General features: G+C 37.1%; 5 protein-coding genes across 10 annotated transcripts in view; 2 read left to right on the top strand and 3 right to left on the bottom strand.

Moving 5' to 3' along the window:
* Positions 1–844: 844 nt before the first annotated feature.
* LOC306857477 (ATP synthase subunit f, mitochondrial-like) lies at positions 845–5,105 on the bottom strand (the record flags this gene model as incomplete). Its single annotated transcript, XM_079397456.1, has 5 exons — positions 845–873; positions 959–1,075; positions 1,152–1,241; positions 2,848–2,961; positions 5,087–5,105. The coding sequence occupies 5 exons, from the start codon at positions 5,103–5,105 to the stop codon at positions 845–847; spliced, it is 369 nt and encodes a 122-aa protein (XP_079253582.1).
* On the top strand, positions 4,397–8,472 carry LOC306857552 (protein VCF1). Of its 2 annotated transcripts, none has more exons than XM_079397538.1 (4): positions 4,397–4,599; positions 5,121–5,245; positions 5,723–5,834; positions 6,791–8,472. In XM_079397538.1, the coding sequence occupies exons 2-4, from the start codon at positions 5,214–5,216 to the stop codon at positions 7,040–7,042; spliced, it is 396 nt and encodes a 131-aa protein (XP_079253664.1). In that variant the 5' UTR covers positions 4,397–4,599; positions 5,121–5,213; the 3' UTR covers positions 7,043–8,472. The 2 variants fall into 2 exon arrangements, with proteins under 2 accessions (XP_079253664.1, XP_079253665.1); XM_079397539.1 differs by having other exon boundaries at positions 4,442–4,599; positions 5,158–5,245.
* A 1,310-nt stretch (positions 8,473–9,782) lies between these two features.
* LOC306857951 (AP-4 complex accessory subunit Tepsin-like) lies at positions 9,783–15,329 on the bottom strand. The gene is made up of 13 exons (XM_079398252.1): positions 14,968–15,329; positions 14,449–14,521; positions 14,270–14,361; positions 14,029–14,122; positions 13,315–13,382; positions 13,011–13,092; positions 12,843–12,911; positions 12,541–12,729; positions 12,274–12,460; positions 11,173–11,286; positions 10,964–11,042; positions 10,715–10,849; positions 9,783–10,451 (listed from the first exon to the last, which is right to left on the bottom strand). The coding sequence occupies exons 1-13, from the start codon at positions 15,127–15,129 to the stop codon at positions 9,951–9,953; spliced, it is 1,845 nt and encodes a 614-aa protein (XP_079254378.1). The 5' UTR covers positions 15,130–15,329; the 3' UTR covers positions 9,783–9,950.
* Positions 15,330–15,455: 126 nt separating this feature from the next.
* Positions 15,456–16,161, top strand: ndufaf8 (NADH:ubiquinone oxidoreductase complex assembly factor 8). Its single transcript, XM_079398253.1, has 3 exons — positions 15,456–15,688; positions 15,797–15,907; positions 16,034–16,161. Exons 1-3 carry the CDS (start codon positions 15,608–15,610, stop codon positions 16,052–16,054), a joined length of 213 nt encoding a protein of 70 aa, XP_079254379.1. The 5' UTR covers positions 15,456–15,607; the 3' UTR covers positions 16,055–16,161.
* A 988-nt stretch (positions 16,162–17,149) lies between these two features.
* The window catches only part of LOC306857950 (putative sodium-coupled neutral amino acid transporter 10), a 30,112-nt gene continuing 26,825 nt past the window's right edge, over positions 17,150–20,436 (bottom strand). For 4 of the 5 annotated variants that reach the window (XM_079398248.1, XM_079398251.1, XM_079398249.1 and 1 more), the window contains one exon: positions 17,156–20,275. In XM_079398248.1, coding sequence (XP_079254374.1) covers positions 19,095–20,275 — 1,181 coding nt within the window. In that variant the 3' untranslated portion in view covers positions 17,156–19,094. Of the gene's footprint in view, positions 20,276–20,436 lie in introns of all 5 variants that reach the window. The other variant, XM_079398247.1, reaches the window with a different exon arrangement.

Genomic DNA, 20,436 nt, shown 5'->3' with positions numbered 1-20,436 from the left:
AACAACTTTAAATAGTCTATCATTTGTTTTTACTGCTTTTTGTTGTGCGAGTGTGGCCTTCGGTTATCGTAATACCCCATGGTAAAAGTTGCTTTTATCGTTTGATTTTCTGCATCACCCAAAACTTGATTTGTAATGTTTGTATTACAAAAAATAAAAACATGAAACTCAAAATATTTATACTTTTTGTAAAGAAAAAGAATGTAAAACAAAAAGTTATTTTTATTATGTTAGGTATGTGTTCACATCATACTGGATGTGGTCAGTTCATGATTTGTTGTTTTTGTGAGTATTCATTACGACAGTAAAGATAAATATTAAATTCATTTTGAATACAGCTAATATTTTGTCATGTCTTCATTTTTGATGAATTATGGATATTTATATGTAATAATATCACATACAAGTTAGCAAATTGAAGGATGGTCATGTAAACAATAAACCAATGAAATATATGACAGGTCTTACAAAAAAAAAAAAAAGCATGTAGAACAATATAGTGTAATATATTAGATCTCAGTTAAATCCACTGCTTGGTTATACAATACCAAAATGAAAACTAGTTTTCAAATTATACAAATATAAGTTTAGCTTAAAACATTCTCTTTGTTTTCAAATAAATGAACATTTAAAAATATTGAAGATAAATAACTCAATTATCCATGCTCCCAGATGATTGTATTTAACAAAAATACAAGCAAACCTAATATTGTAGTGAACTACTAGTTGCTGGTGTTATAATCTTGCCCTATTAATTATTAAGCTTATTATGCCCTCATCGCCCTGAACACAAAGCTGCTTCTTTTCCAAAATATGCTACAATTATGAAGACCACCAAACGTCCCTAATGGTACTTCCTCCAGCGTTCTTTCTCTGTGAAACAGTATAAAACATGATATTTTATTTATGTGCGTCAATGATTATGGGATGTGTGTAGATGGCATTAATTCAAACTCACTGAGATGTGGGTAGTTCCACATGTAACACAGGACACAGTATCCAGTCAACAGCATGGATATCCCACCGATTCCTCCTCTCCGAACATCAATATACTTCCTGTAGTACCACTGCCATCCTGATCACATACAACCAAGAAAATCAAATACGCTAGACCAAATGTTATGCTGTATTGTGATTGTTAAGTAACAAACCTTTCTTCAACATGGTCAGGATCTCTCTGGATGACACAGGAGTTCGAGCACCAAGCTCATTAAGTCTGACATCTCCAAGTTTCCACTGCACTATATGAACAAAGCATATTTTGTAATTTAAACAATCTCTTTTTGCTTTGGACTGGTATGAGAAACTTCATCATGAAAACTGGTGTGGAAGCACAATGAGGATTTGGAACTTAAATTAAATGAAAGATTTACATGAAAGAATGAATAAAAAATTGCAATAGGAGGAATAAGAAGAGGAAGTGTTTCACATACAATGTTTGCAATACCTTCAATGGACCAACAGCCCTTTCCAGCCAAGTTGATGAAAGTGTAGCTCGTTCACTATCAGCATGATATCCTAGACACTGAAGACTGTGCATATTCTATGGTACCGAGGTGTAAACCTAAGATAATGAAATGTTTACAATAGCTGTTGTTTACATACAATTAGCTGTCTAATAATCTCACCAATATGTTTTGATACAGTGATAGTCCTAAAGAGACAATCTTTGATGTTCTCATAATGGTAGAATGAAACCTAGCTTGCCAATCTTGGAGAAAAAAAGGAAAACTTTCAGAAGCAGTGTACACATTTTTTAACTAGCTCCATGAGTCAAAGTTGCAAAGATTCAAGTATTAAATTGCTTACTCTTTTTTTCAAAGGCATTGCCTGTTTACTTAAAAACAATTACATAAAGAACGAAACATCACATAAATCATCCATTATCCTCACTTTGGTTCGCTGGTCCAGCAGATTGATCTTTCATCCAAATACTTTCGTTAGCATAGCTGCTAGTCACTATCTCTGGAATCCATGACAGACTTCTGACACCTTGAATTTAGGATGTCTTCTGCAGGTTGATGAATGACTTTTCCAGATAAAGTGGGTGACGGTGGAACGGCAACCTTGGTAACTGCTGTTTCAGGTTTGTTTGATTGTTGCACATCTGAAATCTCTTTGGTCTCTATAGAAGAATCTTTAGATGTTTCAGTAATAGGATAAGGCGCAAACAGATTATAAGACCTCTTGTAATACAAACTGTCATTGATGTGGTCCCACACTGAAGTCTTGGATAAAAAGAAAGTATGAGCTTTATGCTCTTGATTCCAGATCTGAATTCTTGTTCTGACTGTTCAGTCTTTCAAGCTCCTCCAAGAAGTTAACTTTTATTTTGAGTTTTGGATTTTCATGTTGTGCAGTGCACTCAAATGGGAGCCTAGAGTTTTTCAGAATGGTTGGAACAAATCCAGGGGTACTGATTTTACTCTTGGTGATGGACAACTGCTCTGATAATGGCACCATCTTTGGTTTCTTTTTGTCTTTAGTACTTTTTCCATTTCTTTGAGATGTTCCCTGATTTGGTCTTTTGGAGATCTCACAAAAGCTTTTATCTCTTTCATTGTCGGATAATGAGGTAGGGCTGCTTGGCTTCTTTGAGACTGGCACTAACAGCTGTAATCTCTCAAGTTCATCTGTCTTTTAGCAATCCATTTGCTTTTAGGTATCTCCGTGTTTAGAGTTTCAGCTGATGGGACTTTGACCCAACTTTGAGTAGTTGTGAGAAGACTGTCTGCATTGTGATTATCTTCTTTCCTTCTAACTTTGGAGGTTAGTGTTTCAGCAAATATGACATTATTTCTGTTGCTGCTGTTTTTTTATGGATCTTCTGTCTGGTAGTGGTTGCACTCGGTTCTTTGGGTGCTTTAGTGCTTTTCTTGGGTTGTGCAACTGGTGCCATTTTACAGTGAGGGAGGTGGGTTTTCAGCCTCTTGAAGGGTTTTCCACAATATGGACATTCTTCTAAATGGGAACAAAAAAAATCAAAGATTTGTCAGATATTACAGGACTGGAGCAAAAGGGTTGAAATAGAGTTCACTGCATTGCTCGGAGAAAGTAAGCACTTGAATATTTTCCCGCATATCTCTCAGAAGTTGAGAATGCTTGTACCAGAAAAAATTTGGTCTAGAAAAATTCATTCATTGACTAGTGGAGAGTTTGCCTCATTATACAGAAATTATTGTGAAACCACTCTATTTGAAGAGACTCTGAGGAATTTAAGTGTGGATGAACAGGTTAATTAGTTTAATGTTGTGTGTGCTGAAATCTTGGATAGTGTTGCACCTCTTAAAGTTAAAAAACGTAAAAGCAAATATCAGCCATGGGTAAATGATTCTATATGGATACTTATGCAAAAGGCTTGACAAGCTGAGAGGAGATGGAAAAAACAAACTGCAGGCCTACTATGACATTTTCAGAGAATTTTTATTGACGTTTCAGAAGGCTGCTATATGTTGAATTTTATTCAAGATTTTTAATTCAGCTGTAAATCCTGTACAAACTAGGTATCATGATTCTTCCACTACTAAGTGTGAAGAATTTCTTAATTTTTTTAATAGGAAAATTGTTGATTTACATTCTAAGATACCAAAATCGCTACACTGTAAAAAAAAAAAAAAAAAAAAGTTGAGCCAACTTAAAATTAAGGCAATCAGCTTCAGCAGATTGTTGCGTTTAACTCCCGCGAAAGAAGTTATAAAATCTTTTTCGAACATCAGACACGACTTGCTATACATTCAAAATGTTCTTTTTTTTTTTAAAATATAGTTATAGAGAGTCAAATAGAGTTCACAGAGAGTATTTCCAGATGTGTTCCCAGGCAATTCACATCACATATTAGTATCATTATTACAAAAACAACAACTACAATAACATTTTGAACAATGCATTTTTGATTACTTTCACATTGTGTTATTCTAAAAATCATTTACAAGCAAAAAACAATAAACAAAAAGGTATATGGGTTAAAATACCTGATTTTTCATTCAATTATTTCTAGAATGATAGTCGTGTATTTCAACCCATATACTATATATATATATATATACACACGAATTATTTAGACATATATCATTATAATCTTTCTTGAAAATTAAAAAATAGGAATACTAATAAAATAATTATAAAAGTAATATTAAAAGGGTCTATTTTCAAAATGTCAAATCTTTGGCTAATAAAAAGGTTTGAGGGTAAATTCTCAGCGGGCTGGACTACAAATTGACGTCATTACTGAATAAAATATTAAAGGGGATAAAAATCTAAACTAATTAGATTATTTGCCAAAATTTGGGTAAATGTTTTATTTAATGTAATAACAATAATAATTAAATTCAAAATAAAACATTACGAATCGTACGTCACCCCTCGCTCAAAGGCACGCATGTTACGTCATTATGACAGCAACAGATGGAAGACTGAGTGAGTGAGAGAGAGAGAGAGAGACAGTGAGAGAGAGAGAGAAATGGAGAGAGAGAGAGTGACAGTGAGAGAGTGTGTGAGAGAGAGAGAGAGAGTGAGAGTGTGTGAGAGAGAGAGAGATGGAGGAGATGTTGTAACTTCAGAAAATGACTGAACTCAAGCTCCATCAGTGAACAGACAGAGGTAGAGTACATCACAACTCTTTCGTCTCTTCACAATCTATTCCGTTCAGATCCCTTCGTTTGCTCTGTAGTAAGAACAGTTCATCGCTAGGAGGAAGTAAAGTGAAAACACATAGCATTGTGCTATCTCTCTCTCTCTCTCTCTGCTTGACATTATGAACGCACTATTTTTGTAACATTATTACCGATTTGCATCAATGCACTTATGCAAATAAGACATTTTGACTGATGTCAGACTAATGCTAATTAACATCAGACGTTTATATTTAAATTATATAGATAAGGTGTTTCCCTTCCGTTCTTTTTCAATCCTATGCATATCAGTTTTCTAGTATGAATATAATAGCTCAGTGTATCTCACGAGTGGATCTTAATACATTTATAAGCTGATAATATACGCTTATATTGGCAGGCCTGAATTATTAGCTATTAATAATATGGCTTCTGTACACCTGCACTGCAATGTAACCGTGTCTGCAGCTCCTCACTGTGAATTACATTTGTCATTTCGCTCATCATTAGAGGAAAATCTTGACAGATCCCTTCATTTCGCTGAAAGGGAAGCCGGTGGTCTCTGAGACTGAGAGGTGCTGTGTGCGCTTATTTGGCTGTCAAATGCACAGATACGAGATGTTGACAGAAAGCAGGTAACATCATTTGCTTATAATTGTGTTTGCATGCATGTTTCATGATGCATTTATGTAAGACACAGACATCCATGTTGCTGCTGTTGACAGTGTATGCAGATTTATTGTAGTACTTCATGTCTGCTGGTTATTTTTAGATGTTATTAAGGCTGATTCTCTTGACTAGCATCTATATCGGTTAAATGAGTATGTGCTGTTATTCAGCACCAAGCTTTGATTGCTCTTGTGTTAATAACATTTTATTCTTAAATCTGAGTCATAATCCTGCAGTGGACATATTGATGACTAATGGTTGCAATCAAGTCTGCAGTGCCCCATTGCTTAAGAAATGGTGATGCTTACTAATAAGAAAGATTTGCATCTAGAATGTTCTGAATCAGCTCAAAAAGACCTGGTTGTTTAATAATAATAAGACTGTCACAAATCATTCTATGCATGTTGAACATAGTAGTCAAAGGCGATGATCTCTGTCAAAAGGAAACGCAGACGCAGCTGTGATGCTGAGGAGCTTCAGGTCTTGCCCCAGGCAAAGAGGTCTGGAGGTTATTCCTTTCTTCCTGAGGTTGGCCGTGATGTCTGGGACTCTGAGGTGAGAAGGCACAACAGTCGACCAGGAACTTCGTTCTTTCGTTCAAGAACGGTCAACTGAGACTGTTGATGTTCATTCTTGAATGTATTTCATATAGGTACAAACTAGAGAAAGTGCTGATTATAGCGTTAAGGCTGTTTTCAATACTGTATCCCGAAAACCAAATCGGCGACTTCACCTTTCATGAATGAACTGAAATTTCAGACGCTACTTTAATTTTTTTTTCAGACTATCAAATTGTAAGACCAATATTTGGCCAATATATTAAATCGAATCATTTAGATCAGGGTTCCTCAAATCTTTCCCTGGAGGTCCAATCTGCTGCAGAGTTTAGCTCCAACCCTGATCAAACTCACCTACCTGTGATTTTCTAATGATCTTGAAGACTCTGATTAGCATGCTCAGGTGTGTTTGATTAGGGTTAGAGCTAAACTCTGCAGGAATGGCCCAGATTTGAGGATCCCTGATTTAGATTATATAATAGTCATCTTAATGTCCAAGATTGCATGGTATGATGTGCTCATGTGACGTGAATGTAAGATTGCATAATTTGTTTTTCATACTAGTTTTAAAAATGTTTTAGTTTATACTTCTCAACATTTAGTAAGTAGGACACTAATAGTTTTTAAAGTCTATTATATTTACCTAGGCTGCATTTATTTGATGAAAAATACAGTAAAATATTACAATTTAAAATAACTTTTCTAATTTAATATATTTTAAAAAGTCATTTATTCCTGTGATGGTAAAGTTTAATTATCAGGGGCCTGTTGTAAACTCAGAATTCAGAGAAAAAGTCAGAATTGTGAGATATAAATAATTCATGGAAAGTCACAGTTGCCTGCATTTTTTTTATTCCGTGGCAGAACCCAACATTTTTCCCAGAAGTGGTAAAGCACAGAAACCACTGCCATCTCTCTTTTCTTATTCGTTCTCAATTCCTTGTCACCCAACAGTCTTCCAGCAGTGACAGCAGTGGGATCAGCAGTCCAGAGCGGATGACAGGAGCCACTTCCAACATCCAGAAGACTGACCAAAGAGGAATCCATGTATCCCAGGCTCCCTGCAGCCCTATTGCCCCCACCATCTCAGCAGAAGATCCGGCCGTCTCCTTGAGCCACAATCTCTCATACGATCACATCAACCGTATCTTAAGGGAGGCACACTTCAGTAGCCTGCAAACTCGTGGTCAGCAAGGGCCAACATGATCCAGATTGACTCTTCCAGCACCCACTGGCATTAAGACACAATGTACAGGGGACCTTTTAGAGGGACATTATGGGCCAAATGAAGGCCTAGCACAAATATAGGCCCTCTAAATGCTTTAGTCTTCTTTCTTATAGCACTTTTTCATGTTCATAGTGTTTATGTGGGGCTCTACTTGATGTATTGACCATAAACTTCACATAGGTGCTATATAAAAGAAATATCTTGAAAATTGTCAAGTTCTTGCAAGATTATGTAAGCTTTTGCCCTTTAGACAGTCACACATGGTGCTACTGCAGCTCTGGGTCACGTTTTATTCAGACACATGCATTTGGCCAATTTTGACAATCTTTGGCCAGTCTGGAAAAGGAAAATAAATCAAAGAATTTCCTGTAGAAACCATGTGATTATAATTCGGAGTCATTAATAATACTATTGACGTGTTTACAGAAGATTCCGGTTTGGTTCTGACTGGAATTTAGATTCTTTCAGGAAGTTTTTGGGGCTTGATGATTGCTTACATATCCAAAACTCAGGTCTAGAGGGTTTCTCTCTGCGTGCCATGAAGGTTCAGACTTTAAATGAGGAACTTGGTGCCAGATCCTTAACATTTTTATATAGTATAGTCTTTCTTTACCTTAGAAAAAATGCATATTAGCACATCATACTGGAGAGAGACTATTCTGAAAATGCATGCTGGACTCAGGTCTGTTAATGTACATAATGATGCACACTTTCTCTATGAATTTAAAAGGTGTAAACCAATGAATTATTGTGCAAATCCAGTCACTGCAAATTGAAAGCCATGTCCAATATTCACACAAGAATTTCCTGGTTTCATTTTACAATAATCAGTGGTTGGAATACATTAGTTTAGACCAGTCACTGCGCTCGGTGTAATACGAGGACTCGTCTTCTATGGGCAGACCAGGAATGACCTAATATTAGCTTGCACCTAACTAAGCACTCTACAGTATCACATCACTGCAAAATCCTAAATATTTTACTGTAAAATATCCAGACAATGCCTGTGTTTGACCGATATACATGCTTTTCACAATGTTAAACCCAACAGGAATTGTAGTACTCCTAAATTTAGTATAGTTCAGTCCATTTTAGACATACATCCTAAATTTTGAAGCTTAGTCCAAACAGATTGTATGAGGACAGTTTCATCATTTCAAGCAAGTGTTCTAATCATGTACGAAATACTTGTGTACTTTTAAACTACTCAGTGCACAATACTGTACAACCCAGGCACTGTGCTTTGTGTGAAAGACTATTAGCTTTTGATGATGAAAACTGTCCCTGCAGTCACCATTGTTTTGTATTTGGATTGTACATAATATATAGCTAGCCTATATACAATATTTGAAATCATTATTATTTTATGAAATGTTCTGCTGGTGTAAATAAAAATAAAGTTTTTTTTAAATATATGTATTCATTTTTTATTTCTGTTTCAGGCTCTGCATGGACATGAGGCCGTTTTCTTTTTCAAACCTGCCTTAGTTTTATACGTTTAAATACACTTTCACACAAGACAGTTCTTTATATATTTACACATAAGGTAGACATTGTTTTGGCAGGATGTATTCTGATTAAACTCAATGTGGGTGTTAATGATTGTTCTTATTTTATAATACACACAGGAAGACAAGTGCTTTTAGTAAGAGGAAAGACTGTAGTGCAAAATAGTAGCAACCATTGCAGTAACACTCGTGTTTAACACCACAACAGAAAAGCATCCTGAGTTTTCTCAAATGTATCTTAATGAATTCAGAAGGAGCTGAAGAGATGTATCGTTACTGATCATCGAGGCTTGACTTATTCCCAGCTTGAACTCTTAATGTGAACTACTAGCAGCATTTAGACCGTAAGTAAAGAGTATGTTTGCAATTGCAGGTGGATGTTACCTTCATAAGTACTGGTTAAAACTGTGACCACATTTACATGCAAAATCATTTCTGATCAAAAAAGACATGCATGTTTTTTTTCCTGCTATTCCCTAGTGGAAATACTGGTTTAGATTTGTAAAATTCTGAATAGTAATGACAACAACTCATAGCACAATGACATGCAAAATGTATACTACCTTTCAAAAGTTTGGGGTTGGTAAGATTTTGGTTTTTGAACGACTCTTATGCTCACCAAGGCTTCATTTATTTAAAGAAAAATATAGCAAAAACAATAATACTGTGAAATATTATTTCAATGTTAAATAACTTTTATATATTTTAAAGTGTCATTTATTCCTGTGACGGCAAAGCTGAATTTTCAGCAGCCATTTCTCCAGTCCTTAGTGTTACATGATCCTTCAGAAATCATTCTAATATAATATTTCTTATTGTTAGCAGTGTTGAAAACAGTTGTGCTGCTTAATATTTTTGTGTAAACTGTGATACATTTTTTTTAAGATTCTTGGATGAATATAAGTTTCAAAATAACCGCATTTACTGTTACTTTTGATCAATTGAATGCATCCTTGCTGAATAAAATTCTTAATTGTTCTTTCTTTTTTGCAAAAATAAATAAATAAATAAAAATCTAACTCATCCCAAACTTCTGAACGGTAGTGTAGGTCATGACATTTTAATGTTTGTCTAAAAAAAAGTCAGTCTCCTATTTGCTCCAACATTGTTCACTCATAACTACATACATTTAGACATGCACCTATATAAAAAACTGTTGATCTTCCTAATATGTTGTTTACATGACTCAAAATTATGATTAATACAAGCATAAGTCAGAATATTGCTTTAATCGGGTCATGGAAATCAGGTTATCGCAGACTACAATTTTCATGTGCATGTAAACGTGGTCACTTGCAGCAATTATTATATCATTATTAGATTAGAATGCAGTTATTTCCCCTCCAAATCAGCACATAACCGTAAATGAATGATGGCATCAGAGATTGAGGAAGGAGAAGGCAGACACTTGCTCACTAGATGTGTGTGAGCCTGGAGTTCTCTCACAGCTTTTCTCAATTGCACAGTCTGTGCCTGTAGTGGCTTCTACACTTATCTGGGCGTCTGACTCGACAGGAACAGGCTCAACCAAACATACAGGTTTGCTTCTGTTGACTAACTCCATTCCACTGAAGAGTGACAGTCTGGGTGGCTCTGAGATCTTAGAGGTTTCTGTGTTCCTGTATTCCCCCTCTACTTGTTCTCTTTTCATATGAGACCCAGGTGCAGTGCTGTTACCCTGTAGGTGTTGTGTAGATGGGGTCTCCTCTGATGGCATAACAGAGGTTGTGTTTTCTCCTAGTTGTCCCGAAACAAAGGGGATGATTATAGATTCAGGAGGCTGATCTGAAAGCGAAGAGCTGGCAGAGGTTGGACGTCCAGCACGGTCACATTTGGAATTTGTGACACAACCAAGCAAGGCCTCAAACTGCCTTAAGAGCTAATGAAACAAAAATAATCTGTTAGTCCTACATAATTACAAGGATAATAAAAACAATTGGTGAAGAAACAGTTTTTGCTAGCAATGTTTGCTCAGAAATTGCTAGTAAATTTCAGAATTAGTCACAAAATGGAACTGAATAAAAGGTGAAACTTAAAAGTAAAAGTATTTTCTTGTAAAACATACTCTAATAATATATAATTTGATAGATTACAATCATTTTATTTAGAAAAACTTTGGCCATTGTGTAGGACAATTGTTACCTTGGTTGCCTTGTTGGCCACAGGGCCTGAGGTTCCTTTGCTAAGATGGGCAAGCCGTTTGTTTGTGATATTGAAAATATGGTCTAAAGAGAGGAAGTCTGAAGATATCAGGCAGGCCAGAGCACACAACGCCCTCTGCAGGAAGGAAATACAAATTGATTATGCTGTATGGTATAAATTGCTCATTCAAGTTAAATAATAATATTTATTTCAAATAAAAGAGTAGTGTAGCAGAATAGGAGACTTTACCATCTGGATGATTTGTGCGTGATCCTGGAGTTTGCGAGATAGAAGTTCAACAACCACCTCACAGTTGAGAGTGGAGCATCTGAAAGAAATCACGATTTTAGCTTTGACACTGCATGCACTGACATTACAACCCAAGAGTATACTGTAGATTGGTATTTGGCTACTACACTGATGCCAAAATCATGCACGTCTCATAATGAATCATTTACTCTTTGATAAAGTGCTGGCTCTCCTCTCTGGACAGGAAGACTTTGGAACCGCTGGTCAGTCGGTTGATAAGTGCTGTCTCCTGACCACAGTCCCCCAACTGAATGGCCTCCACACTGATTCAAATCAACACAAAATCACAATGTGAACCTCACAACCTCGAAAGGATCACATTTGAAAACACAATAATAATTATATTTTGTTTTGTGAAAATTTCATTTTTTCATTCTTGTTACAAAATAATTGTAGTTGTTAATTATGGTTATTAATTTTTTTAAGAAATTAATATTGCAATAAATTGACAGTAAAGGCATTTTAATAAACACATTATATTTCAAATAAATGCTGTTCTTTTGAATACTAAAAAAATCTGTTTCAAATATTAAACAGTACAACCATTTTCAACATTGATGATAATAATAAGCATCATATCAGCATATTAGAATGATTTCTGAAGGATCATGTGACACTGAAGACTGAAGTAATGACTGCTGAAAAATCAGTTTTGCAATCAGGAATAAATTACATTTTAAAATATAATAAATAGAAAACAGTTATTTTTTGATCAAATAAATGCAGCCTTGGCGAGCATAATAGACTTCTTTTAAAAACATAAAAAACTGCCCAAGTAATTACACATATAACTATAATAATATTTGTTGTATACTGCTCATAATGTATGCTGATTTATTTTTTACAAATTTATAAATAATATTTTTATTGTAATATAGTTATAAATAACTGCTTTCCAGTAATGATAATCTGAGAGTCACTGAGAAAAAAATGTTAACAACCCTAAACATTCAAAATTCATTATGATAAAGAGAGTTTATGCTTTATTTAACTCATAATTTAATGGTCCTAAAATTAAGCCTCCTTTAAAATATAATATTATTTCTTATATATTATAGTTCTTATGTTTTTGTTGCAAATTATTACAAATGACATTGGATGCTGCTGTTTTAATACTAGAAATAAGAAGCCAGCATTAAATTTCCCCCTAGCTATGCAATGACCTGGCGTTAATGACCTCAAACACTTGAGAAAGCAATGTGTGCTGACCTCCATCAAGGACAAAAGCCCTGTAGCCATCTGTCCCTTACCGCTCTGAAAGGTCACCGCTCTCCCGACTCGCCCCGGAGTGGCTGCCTGAGCCGCCCGACTTACTGCTTCCTCCCAGTGATGTCTGGCTGGCCTCTGCAGTCTCCTGGGATGAGTTGTGGGAGGAGCTGTGCCCACTGTCCGTTTCCTCCCAGCCTCCACCAGCCTGCCCTGGACACCTGTGAGATGCTGCGAGGAGGAGAAATGGTAAATTCTTTGACATTCTTAACATGCACTTGACCTGCTTTTAAAATCAGTGCATGGCTCACCTCTGTGGCCGTGGGACTGGATGTTGTAGGCACATGCTGGCACTGCCATCTCCACAGTAGCAGAGGGTGCCACCACAGCATGGTAGTGGTTGTCATGGAGACGGATGCCAGGATGCTCTGTTGGAGGAAGGACAGCGCTGGCAACCACTTCGGCAGCTTTCTGAATCTTGTCCAACAGAGTCCCTCCACCTGAACGAGTGAGGCAAACATTGAGTGAAATAAGACAGGACACACACCAGCATGCCTTTCAGTTGTAAATATTAGTTGAGTAGAATGAATGATATTAAATATCTGTGACTTACTGGATTCTTTCCTTCCTGGGCTGTATCCGAACCCCTGCATGCCAGACCTGAGCAACTCTGAGCCCATTCCTGCAAACAAAAATCTTGGTATATATCATATACACACTATACACGCTTAATACTTTCAGACATTCAGACATTCAAAAACACAAATCCTGGTTCACTCACCCACAGATTGTGTCACTGTTTTGTGTGGAGACAGTCCAGAATCTGGGGACATGGTATCGTTAAAGAGTAGGGTAGCCAACTTCTGTACAGAAACAAACACTGACTCAATTTAGTTATTAATAAATAACAAGTAATACACAGAAAATACACATAAAAGTGATTGCTTCCTGTATTAATTATTTGTTGCATGTTCTTTATGAACTGAATCTTGACAGAAGAAAAACGTTATTGATCATAGGAATGATTGTACTGCAGTTTAATTGATCAATGTGACTGATTTGTCAGCACAGAGAGACAGTTATACCTGAGCAGAGCTTCTGACTTTCTGAAAGAGGGCATTTCCATGGATGGGGTCCGGGGGGCCACTGTACACTAAGAAAGACATTTTTTATTGTTTTTGTTTAAAGGAGTCTCTTACGCTTACAACAGCAACATTTATTTGATGAAAAATATAGTAAAAACAGTAATGCTTTGAAATATTAAAAATTTTAATAACTATTTTCTATTTTTTTTAAATGTTTTAAAAAATTTATTTATTCCTTTCAATTTATTCATGTGATGGCAAAGCTCAATTTTTAGCATCATCAGTGTCACGCGATCCTTCAGAAATCATTCTAATATGCTGATTTGGTGCTCAAGAAACATACGTCTTTGCAAACTTTCATCTCAGTTTAAATTATTGCTTTGCCTTTAAATGACTTCCCAGTTTGGCTGGCGTCACCAACCCATCCCATTTTTCATGTCAAATAGAGACCACTTTCCAATCCAATCAAAAACCCAATCAATTACCAGTGGCTTAAACCAAGTCCCACCCTACATTTTTATCTTACTGAATATCCTGTTTCACCACGTAAAATGGGTTGCAGGCATCAAAGCATCTTGACTGAAAGAGTTCAAGAGTTACTGATGCTCTGGTTTTATTGATTGAAACATAATGGTTTTATGTGTGCACACCAAATCCTTAGAATCAGTTTAAAAGTGCCACAGTGTTAATCTTGAACTGTTAAGATATGCTTACCAATTACTTCTTGTATAAATGTAGCATTCCGCCGTAGCTCTGTGAGGAAGTGAGGTGGTCCATGGCCACATAAATGCAGGAGAATCTTCAGGACCTTGGACAGGGTTAAAAAGCACAACTAAAGCCAAGATTTCAAAAACATTTAAAAACACTGAGCTCAGTAAAGGAAGTTCATTACACTTTTCAGGGTTTGAACCTACAACCTTTTGGTTTCCAACCGAGGCAACCCAACCAAACTCACCTTAAGCTTGACATGGCAGGACTCCACCTGTAGTCTCTCCAAGAGGTACTCAAGAAGACACTGGCAGCAGCCAAATGACTCATGGGAAATTTCTTAAGTATCATGACAGTAAAGGTCCACTGATGGCAAAGCATTCATTATTCTGTTCTATTCTGTTATATAATGGCACAAAAGGATACTGCCGATTTCCTCAAAGAGATAGCCGGGACAGGGCGATTCGTCATCTGATGTTGCTCTCATAAGTGTTGGCACCTGAGACACATAAAAAGAGGAGAGGAAATTTGACTTCTATATAGTGCCATAGTAAGTTACAGTGCTATTACCATCAGAATCCACTCACAGAGTCAGCATCATGGCACAATAATAGTAATACCATGGGACGTTAACATATTATGGCACTGAATGTAATGGCATTTATATGGTACTTAGACCATAGATACTCATGTTATGGTACACGTCAAAAACACCATGATAAAACCATGGTATATTTTCAAAACACCAAGGAAGTACCATGGTAATTATGGTTGTCTTTTTCCACTCTCTGTAAACAGAAATATCAATCATATGTAGAGATAAACTGCCTGTTTATCTATTTAACCTCTGCTAACGCCAGACATCCAATAAACAACGTAGAAAACCAGGGTTGGCGTCAAAGATAGCTGAAATTATATTATTTTCCCAGTTCCACAGATACGTACTTTTTGTAGGAAAACCAAGCGTTCCAATAATGAAGCCATGGTGAAGAGATCTGTGTGTTTTCGCCTGTCTATGTACCATTGCTCATGCAGGTCCTGCCTGCCCAAGAATGTCTTCACAAACCACACGGACCTCTGTTTAGCTCGCCCACTCCGGTTTGACATTACGATGTCCCGCTTTGTGAGTCGAATCTTTTCAGTGAACCATTTGGACCGATTCTTTCGCGCCCCTTCGGTGACCGGTTCAAATATATAATAAATAGATTCACGGAAATAAATTAAAGATGTCGTAGTCGGTTCGAAAGGCCACGTGATCGAATGCGGAAGTTAATCTGGAGTGGATTTCTCGAAATCCTCAATTCCGTGTTACTACTGGCTCTCCACTGTAAGTAGGAAACTACAACAGAAAAAACAACCAATCGCAAAGCAGTGCATATGTTTCTCGTTCCAGACTAACGCTTTGATTGGCCAGTTACTCTCAATGGGCGGTTACTCTCAGAGGTCACAAGCATGGCGCTGTCCGAGTTGAATATACACACTGCATCTATGAGCCGACTAAGTGATTTTTAAACTAATTTAGGATTATTAACAGAATTCGACCCACCAAATTATTATTTTGCTGATATCTTGTAGTTTCTGAACTATGTCTAGTTCAAATGTTTGGACTCGCAGCAGAAGGAGAATGAGGCTCTTCCCAGAGCTGTTGTCTCAGTGTTCAGGAGAGGTACATCATTCAGTCTGTTATATATATATATATGATGCATTATATTATGAATTTATCTTTTTGTTGTTGTTTGTACATCAGTCTGTTTTTCTATTATTATATGATCAGGCAGCCGCTTATGGTAAATGTGTGGCCTCCACAACCACTGGCAAACAGGAGCTGACCAAAAACATGTGTGTCAAAGAATTTGAAGCACTGAAAACCTGCTTTCAATCAGCTGTGAGTGTTTTTTGTGATTATGCAGTACATAGATGAATATTTCCTAACAAGTATCCCATTTACGCAAACCTATATTAGAGTTAAAAAAATATATATATTTTTTTAAATTACACATTTTGTTTGCAGGCAAAAAAGGGAGCAAAGTGAAGAACATCATGTGGACTTTGACGGAGATTATTATAATTAGATGGTTAAACTTTTCTGGGGATGAATATCTATGTCCTTTTTTAATTGTAGCTTTTGTCATTTCTCTCTCTTTGTAAATATACATAAATATAAAATTATATGTTTCAATATTGTAGTGTGCTTAATTGTATAATTGTAGTGTGCAGAAAACCAAGTGTCTTTTTTATAAAAAGTGAAATCATAATTCTCTTCCTTTGTTCCATTGCAATATAATATATAGAGGCAGTTTGGACTGAATTATGCCACCATCTGAATCATTACTTTGCTGTTTCCACATTTCAGTATATCAGAATTGGGATAAAAGAGACAGACTAATGATAACCAGACATTCTGTGTTGTTTGGAGCGTGTAATTAATGAAGGAGCGGTAAAATGAGAAATGAGATATGAGGTGTTACGTGATGGGTGGTCATTATCACGCCCTTGACCGCCGAATGCGGATCAGCGCTCGAGTTAAACTCCAAATTTGGACTCGCTCCTGAAATCTAGGATGGCGGTTTTAGGAGTTTTGTTTCCAATCAAACAAAAGCGGGCTGAAACTTGAAAGGCCAGCTGATTAATGTGTATCCGTGGGGTGTATGTCACTGGCACCACAAAAGATTATGGGCTCTTAGTCAACTCGTATGGAATGTAAAGCCATGCCACTGTTAAATACACCCTTCCTGCATAACCTGCACCCTCATTAGCCACATGTTAATTGATAGAAGGGCTTTAAAGTCTGCCACTAATGAGTGGGGATCAACAAATAATCCATTAGAGGAACAAAGAATAGCGGTATAAAAACTTCCAGCAAAGCAATAACCTGTATTTCTTTAAGAAAAGACATGCTACAGGTTATGGTTCAGCTTAGTCACAATCATTGTGGCCTTCCTTCATATGGGCTTCATTCACACTTTTTCAGTACACTACAAGGTGTTAATTGAAAAAGAATGGTCTTGTGGAAACGGTTGTGTTTGGTCCAAATTGGCTATAAAATCTAATGGTTTAGGGGAACTTGTCTTGACATGAAAAAGGGTTATGCAGATGATCAGTTCAGTGCACAATGAGCATTACATTAGCAAACAGTGCCTCAATGTCTTTATTATGCCAATACAATACATGGCAAAGATTTTTGAATGTTTTAAACATTTCTAATTCCTGTACAGTTGTCATACATGTTGTATTTATGACTTAATACTAATTGAGAGACTAAATAGGATATTTGTACTTTCTAAAATTAGTCACAGTTGAGATGAATAAAATTTTTAAAGAAAATCTAAAACATACACCACCATATATTCCATAAAAACCCTGAATTTCAAAGAAAAAAAAAGTTTACAAACAATTTGTAAACTAAAAAAATTAATAAATGAGTTAAATAGGAAAAATATGATGCAACAAACATTTCACAAAGAGCTGCTGTTACATAAATAAGTTTATTCATTTATTCCAATTAAAGAACAAAATAAAATAGTTTGGGCATCGAACAGTCATAAACCTCTGAAATCTGCTAACATGTAAATTTAGTTATTTTTAGACATATACACATCATCTGGTAACTGTATATGGATAAGTGAGCAGTGTTACTGACCACTGAGACAGACAGCTTTCAATGAATCTCATATGACTTCAAATCATATCTCTATATATTTACGTTCTTTTGAAATAGGAAAAAGATCCCCAAAAGCGAGATCAGGAAATTCAACAAGAGAACACAGTCTATTACCCTGACTAGTTTAACCAGCAAGGTATAGAAAATGCAGATAGGGGGCAATAAGCTGCAATCCACACACAGTGTGGGTGTAACAGACTTCAAATACACATCACTGCAGAAGATAAACCCCGCAAGGGACTGCCCAGAATCAAATCTTTATAGGCAAAAATATGGAATGTTCAAGAGAAAAGCAACGCAACCCTGAAAAGAAACCCGCTGCACAATGAAAACAAGGAATTGACTGTGGGAAACAATAATGTTGTGTTCAACACTAAATCTGGAATATATACATGGTTCAATTTCAGATCAACCTCAAAAGATGAGAGTTGGGTACTTTCACAAAGAGTCACAGACAACTGAAACACATTGAAACAACCAGAAGAAAAAAAACTCAGCTAGCAAAAGATAAATGATTCAACTTCATTTACTTATAGCTGGTCTGATTAACTATTAGTTATCATATGTTAACCATTTGGAAGGAAAATCTGATCCTGAAGACACGCATAGAAACAAAAAAAAGTTTCATAAAGGACTTTGGACAAATACAAAGAACAGACTTTTTCTGAAAACCATTAAGGAAGTCTCAGCCTGGATTTACAAGACTTTTCAATACCACTTAGTAATTTACCAGTACACTGGAAAAACAAAGATGTCTTAACATGTCACTATTCTAAGCAGATAGACCATTGAACCTGTTGGCCAAAGTAACATTATCACTCCATTTTTATTATACAGAACTGCATATTGAAAACACTACAGCACAGTAAATGGTCCAATAGTTCCTAGAGAAGAAAATAAAGCTTCTACAAGAAGATAAAAGCTGATTTTATTTTTTAAACCGCATCTTATACTAATTTGGCTTCTATTTAGTATGCAATAGTGACATTACATTATAGAGCCAGCCGTCCAATTTCCCATAGCAGCCACAAGGGGGTACATTTGTGCCGTTTTCCTATGTGATGGTCCAAAACACTATATTCTGAAATGCCCTGTGTGCCCATCAAGGCCCGTTTTTAATGTGATGCCCCCTCAGTTTATTACACCAGACATTCCATTTATTGTAACAGATTCAGCAAAATCTCACAAAACAATAATGGAAGCTCATAAGAGACTATGGATCCAGTGTTCCCGGTGGACAACTAAAGGATCAAATCAAAGTGTCCACTGTCATCATGAACCCAAAAGGAATGTTAAAGGCATCTACTTTTAAAAATGAGGAGGAAAGAGATTCTTCTCACTGCTAGATCACGTACGTTTTTGAGAGGTCCACTGAGAGGTTCATGGGGTCGTCATTCTGGAACAACCTACTCTAGTCTTCATTCTCCTGCCTCTGCAACGTCTGTTTAAGCTGGCGCGTGTGAATCAGAGATCCCACCAGGAGCTGCCCCTTTAGGTCTGCGTGTAAGTCTAAACCTCCTACATCCCGCAGAAGATGCAGATCAGCGCCTCCTCCGCCCTCAGGGTCCACAGCTCTGCGTCTCCTCTTAAGGTCCAGCCCTCCATCCTCTCTGCTCCTCTTTTCCTGTTTCTTCTCTTCTGGTGGAACTATATTCTCCTTCAAGTCCCTGCCTCCTTTTTGCTTGGGCATTGGCAGGACTTCTCCTGCTTTGGGGGCATCACCATCCTTTGCGTCAATGACCTGCTGTAGTCTGTCTATTTGTTCTTTCTGCTCGAGTATCCTTTTCTCTTTCTCGGCACGCTCCATGATCTCTTTATCAGTCTTCTCTTGTTCCCGTTTCAAACTCTCATCTTCAAGACTTCCCTTACCCTGTCGCGCATCGATGACCTGCTGCAGCTGGTCTAGCCGCTCCTTCTGCTCCAACAATCTTTTCTCCTTCTCAGCACGCTCCATGATCTCTTTATTCATCTTCTCTCTTTCAAGTTTCAACCTCTCCGCGTCAAGCCTTTCCTTCTCTAGCTGTTCCTTTTGCTGCCGCACACGTTCTAGCTCCTGATCACGTGCAAGTTCCTCTCTTCTTTCTCGTTCCTTCCGCTCCTTATCAACACGGGCCTGCACCTCCTTCTCAATCCTTTCCTTCTCCAACTTTTCTTTTTCTATTCTCTCCTTCTCTGCCTCCAGTTGGGCTAATTTCTGCCTCACTCTCTCCTCCTCTTCTGCAAGAGCGTCAGGATTGATTTTGGCCGGTTCTGTTTCTCGAGGACGCAGAGGAACACCTCGGGCGCCGACCTCTGGAGGTAGTGCTCCGTTTTGCCCTGCTTGGTTGTTTAGCTCCAGCTCCTCCTTCTTGGGAACTTTAACACCTCCATCTTGCACCGCTTCAAGGGCATTATTGGGAAGAGCGACTACGACTTGAGCCTCGTTTGCTTCTGGGTCTTCAGGCCCTGCGACAGCTGCAGCTACATGCTTCGAATCTCCCAGGAGCTGCTGGAATTGGTCTGGAGCGACAGCAGCATCTTTAGGCTTCACTGCCCCTTCCATCCCATCGAACGCCTTCTGGACAATGTTCCCCAACTCACCTACACCCTCTCCTAAAAACACATGATGTGTTTCATTACTGCACTGCATGCAAGATCACTTAAAGAGGAAGCACAACACTGGTAACACTAAAGGTTAATTGAATCATTCTCTTTTTTATTTTTCACCACATGACCAGAAAAACTTACACATTTTACATCTAGGTACGTTCGCT

This window comes from Barbus barbus (genome assembly GCF_936440315.1).
Source record: "Barbus barbus genome assembly, chromosome: 38".
Classification (NCBI taxonomy): domain Eukaryota; kingdom Metazoa; phylum Chordata; class Actinopteri; order Cypriniformes; family Cyprinidae; genus Barbus; species Barbus barbus.
Note: the sequence above shows the minus strand (reverse complement) of the source record. Positions and strands in the feature narration are given on the sequence as shown.